Source organism: Colobus angolensis, unplaced genomic scaffold (genome assembly GCF_000951035.1).
Source record: "Colobus angolensis palliatus isolate OR3802 unplaced genomic scaffold, Cang.pa_1.0 Scaffold43, whole genome shotgun sequence".
Taxonomy (NCBI): Eukaryota; Metazoa; Chordata; class Mammalia; order Primates; family Cercopithecidae; genus Colobus; species Colobus angolensis.
Window position 1 is genome coordinate 3,322,997 of NW_012117710.1, and position 4,271 is coordinate 3,327,267.

Sequence of the window (4,271 nt, forward strand, 5' to 3'; positions counted from 1 at the left end):
ACTGGCCACAGCCCTCAGTGGGCGCCAGGGGCACCTGGCTTCAGATGTGGGACCCCACGGGGAGGCAGCGACTGGCCACAGCCCTCAGTGGGCGCCAGGGGCACCAGGCTGCAGACGTGGGCCCTGCCCATCCCACCCCACCTGGTCCAGGTTGTTGCTGTCCTTGGAGAGGCGCCGGAGCTTGCTCTCCAGGTTGACGATGCAGGCCTCCCGCCGCACCATCTCGATCCTCATCTCGTCGTTCTTCTCCTCCAGCTCGCGGATCTGCTTCCTGTATTTGTCCTTTTCGATTAAGCACTGCGAGTACTGTGTCTGGGCTTCATCTCGGGAGTGGAAGGCCTGCCGGGGAGAAGCAGGACAAAGGCCGCTTTGGGGGCCGCACCCCAGTCAACTCCAGCTGGGCCCAGGGACAGGCATCGTCCCCAACCCAGGGGCCAGCCACATCGTCTGTGGCTCTCATCTGCAGCCTGACTCCCGGGCGTGTCAGTCACTGCCTTCTTCATTAACACGATCACAGAGCCGATGGTTCAACCCTTGCCAGTGGCAGGCTCTGTGTTGAGAACTTTGATGCAGTATCCCTGGAAGGCCACAGCCTGTCCCTATGAGGTGGTGCTACCGTAATTATCCCCATTTTACAGATGAGGGCACTGAGGTCAGGGTGGCAGCTTGCCTCGGGGCATACACCTTACGAATGACAGGGCTGGATCTGAACCCATCCTCTCACCCGAGAGAACAGACAACATTTAAGAACCATGCTTGGTTGTGGGAGCTGCTGGAGCTCAGCTCAGAGTCCCGATACCCAAACGCCCGTGACTTCCAAAAGCCTTTTGGGATAGAATTCATCATTGGAACAGAAATGGGAAAGATGGATTCAGGAGTGATCCCTGCATTATCAGTGACATTGCACTGGACAAAACACTCTGAAGGAGCCCGTGGCCTGGGGTGTAGGCCCCGCTGTGCAGTCTTGCCGCCCTGCACGCTGCAGGTTGCGCCTGTACCTGGTCCCGCTCCCGCTCCACCTCCTCCAGCTGCAGCATGACCGTATTCATCCGGTGCTTGTACATTTCACAGTCCTTCCCCAGGGTCGAGCACTTGAGCTCCAGGTCCTCCTTCTCCTCCAGGTACTGTGAACGACACAGAGAAATCAATACACGCATCAAGGAATCAATAGGTCAGGGTTGAAAGCTGTTCTCTGCTCGTGCCTTCCCGCCGGTTGGCTGGAGCTGGCCTGTCCCTCCCTAAGCTGGCATGGTCAGGACATGGCCTGCCCTTCTGAGAACCGGCTATTTGACCACTGGGGCTCAAGGTAGGAGACCAATGAACCTGGCATTGTCGTGAACTCACTACGGACCAGGTAACGTATGGGAGGACAGTGAGGTCTCAGTCAGGAGGGGGACACGGGTGCTCAGCTGGTGCAATAGCTTGTAAATGCCCAAGGGTGGCCGACACATCTGGGATCCTGCAATCTGCAAGGTGTGGGTGAGGCTCTGACACTCACATGTTGCTAAGTATATCGGTTCCCCCAATCCCAAGCCCTCACCCTCTCCTCTGCCCACATTGCTCCTGCCCCCAGGCCCTCATCTGGTTGATAAACTGCAGCTCCTGACAGGGGCTGAATAATGGGAAGTACAGGGGATTTATGCCAGGGGTCTGACCTAGTCCCCGGACAGGAGTGTGAGGTCAGGGAGGTCCTGCTGACACACACCACTGCCCCTTGGTGTGAAGGGGGCGGGCCAAGGGCACCACTGGACAGGCGCTCCCCGCTCCCACCTTGTCCCGCAGCTCCTCCGCCTGGCGGGCCTCCTCCTGCAGGTTGTAGATCCTGTTGACCAGCTCCTGCCGGTCCTCCAGGGCCTCCTTGCGGTCGTGTTCCAGGATGTCCAGGATGGCCTTGTCGGAGTCTGGCAGGCTGCGCTTCCCAGCCTGGGTGGGAGGGAGGAGGTTTAACAGGGTCAGGGTCGGGGTGGGGAGCCAGGTGGTCCTGGAAGGCGGGGGACAGAGGAGCCAGCAACAGACACGGACAGAGCAGAAGGTTTTGTGTCTGGAAGATAGAGACAAGAAGAGATGTATGTCCCTTGGGGTCTCTAAGAAGCTTATCATTTAAGAAGTTTATCGCCTGGAAAGAAACAGAAAACTGGCCTCTGCTTGGGAGTATCCTGGGCCTTTTGTTCTCCCTGGCGCTTATCAGAGCTCAGAGGAGCAATTGGTACACCTAGAACACTTCACAGGTGACAGCAAAGGGAAGGTGGATCTGCTTTTTAGATGCCGTCCCTGAAATACCGAGGAATCTGTTCTGGTGAAGCTGGGTTCATCCTCGGCTCCGAAAGAGAGCCTCAAATACCAGACAGCCGCTCCTGGTGGGGACTGTTCTGCAGGGAGCAGGAGGATGCATGTTTTTTTTCTTGCCCTGCAGAGATGTTTTGGGATGTCACTCCTCGGCAGCTTCCTCTTCTGTGCCCACAAGTGATTCCACTTTGACAAGTGCGGGGAGGCATTTGAGGTTGGAACAAGTGGCATGGAGCTTAGAGTTGAGTTTCCTGAAATCTTTCAGGGCATGTAGGTTTCCCAGACATCCTTGTCTCTTCCCACGTGCCCAGGGCGTTGATTTCCACATGGATGGTGATTTTTCTGGAGTGCTTCAAATAAGGACATGTTTTCCCAAGTATGATCTCCTGTCTCTGACAAATGCGTGGTGGGGGGTCACCGCTTTACAGAGGAGGAGACAAAGGTGCCCAAGGATGGCATGCATGTCTGTGATCCTGCAGTCAGCGTGGTGTGAGTGAGGCTCTGGGACTCACACCCTGGCAGGTGCGTCGTCTCCCCCAACCCCAAGCCCTCACCCTCCCGCTGCCCGCGCCGGCCCCGCCCCCAGGCCCTCACCTGGATGATGGACTGCAGCTCCTGGTTTTTGGTCTTCAGCATCTCATTCTCCCGCTCCAGTTCCAGAACCTGCTCCTTCTTGGGCCGATTTTCAATGTCATTCTTCAGTTTCAGAGACTGATTTCTCTCCAGCTTACACTCCTCCTCCATCTTATTCAACCGGTGCTTTAGCTGATCGATCTGAAACACCCCAAGGGTGCCGAGGGGAGAAGGCAGGTGGCAAGAAACACTCAGAAAAGGCAACGCTTCCCCAGATCCCACTGGGCTGGCAGCATAACCTGAGTTATGCCCCTCTCTCCTTCTTTCAGGGGCAGAAAGGGGTTCCAAGAAACCTTCTCCAGTCAAACAAACCGTCATCTCCCTATTGATGGAGAGTTCCTGATTAGTCTATTTAGAAATAGCTCAGGCCGGGCGCGGTGGCTCAAGCCTGTAATCCCAGCACTTTGGGAGGCCGAGACGGGCGGATCATGAGGTCAGGAGATCGAGACCATCCTGGCTAACACGGTGAAACCCCGTCTCTACTAAAAAATACAAAAAACTAGCCGGGCGAGGTGGCGGGCGCCTGTAGTCCCAGCTACTCGGGAGGCTGTGGCAGGAGAATGGCGTGAACCCGGGAGGCAGAACTTGCAGTGAGCTGAGATCTGGCCACTGCACTCCAGCTTGGGCAACAGAGTGAGACTCCGTCTCAAAAAAAAAAAAAAAAAAAAGAAATAGCTCCAAAGGGGAAAAATTCCCTCAACCTTTGTTGGGTGGAACAGGTTATGGATTTTGGGATAAAAGAGATCCAAGTTGGTGTTTCTCACTTCAACGCCCTTCTCTGATGGGTTTTTCAAATTCTGATCCTCGGAACTCAAGGATTCCCCTGAAGAATCCCAGGGTTATCCAGGGGGAAGGAGGAGATGGTTGAGAAATTGGGGTTCTGGGCGTCCACCCTGACTTCACGTCCCAGAACAGCTCTGCTTGTGTGGTTTGTTCTTTGGGGTTTCACACAGATTTTATTTGGATAAATAGCACTGTTGCTAAAAAGGAAGAGGAGGAGGAGGAGGAAGAGGAAAAAGAAGGAAAAAGCAGGAGAAGGAGGAGAAGAAGAAAAGTAGAGGAAGAAGAGGAAGAAGAAGAGAAAGGAGAAGAAGCAAGAGGAGGAAGGAGAGGAAGAGGAAGAAAAGGAAGAAGAGGAGGACGAGAAGAAGAAGGAGGAGGAGGAGAGGAGGAGGAGGAGGAAGGAGGAGAGGAAAAGGAAGAGAAAGAGAAAGAAGATGAAGGAGGAGGAGACAGAGAGGAAGAAGAAACAAGAAGGAGGAGGAGGAGGAGAAAAAAGAAGAGGAAGAAGAAGAAGAGAAGGAGGAGGAGGAGGGGAGGAGGAGGAGAAGGAGAACAGGGAGAAGGAGGAG

The 4,271-nt window shown here is 54.9% G+C and overlaps 1 protein-coding gene across 1 annotated transcript in view; it reads right to left on the bottom strand.

The window, feature by feature from the left end:
- CARD11 (caspase recruitment domain family, member 11) overlaps positions 1-4,271 on the bottom strand; it is a 155,912-nt gene that overhangs the window by 34,057 nt on the left and 117,584 nt on the right. Inside the window, exons 6-9 of the mRNA XM_011956975.1 lie at positions 2,881-3,060; positions 1,771-1,923; positions 999-1,124; positions 142-339 (exon numbers count right to left, since the gene is read on the bottom strand). Of these exons, the coding sequence (XP_011812365.1) occupies positions 142-339; positions 999-1,124; positions 1,771-1,923; positions 2,881-3,060 (657 nt within the window). The remainder of the gene's footprint in view (positions 1-141; positions 340-998; positions 1,125-1,770; positions 1,924-2,880; positions 3,061-4,271) is intronic.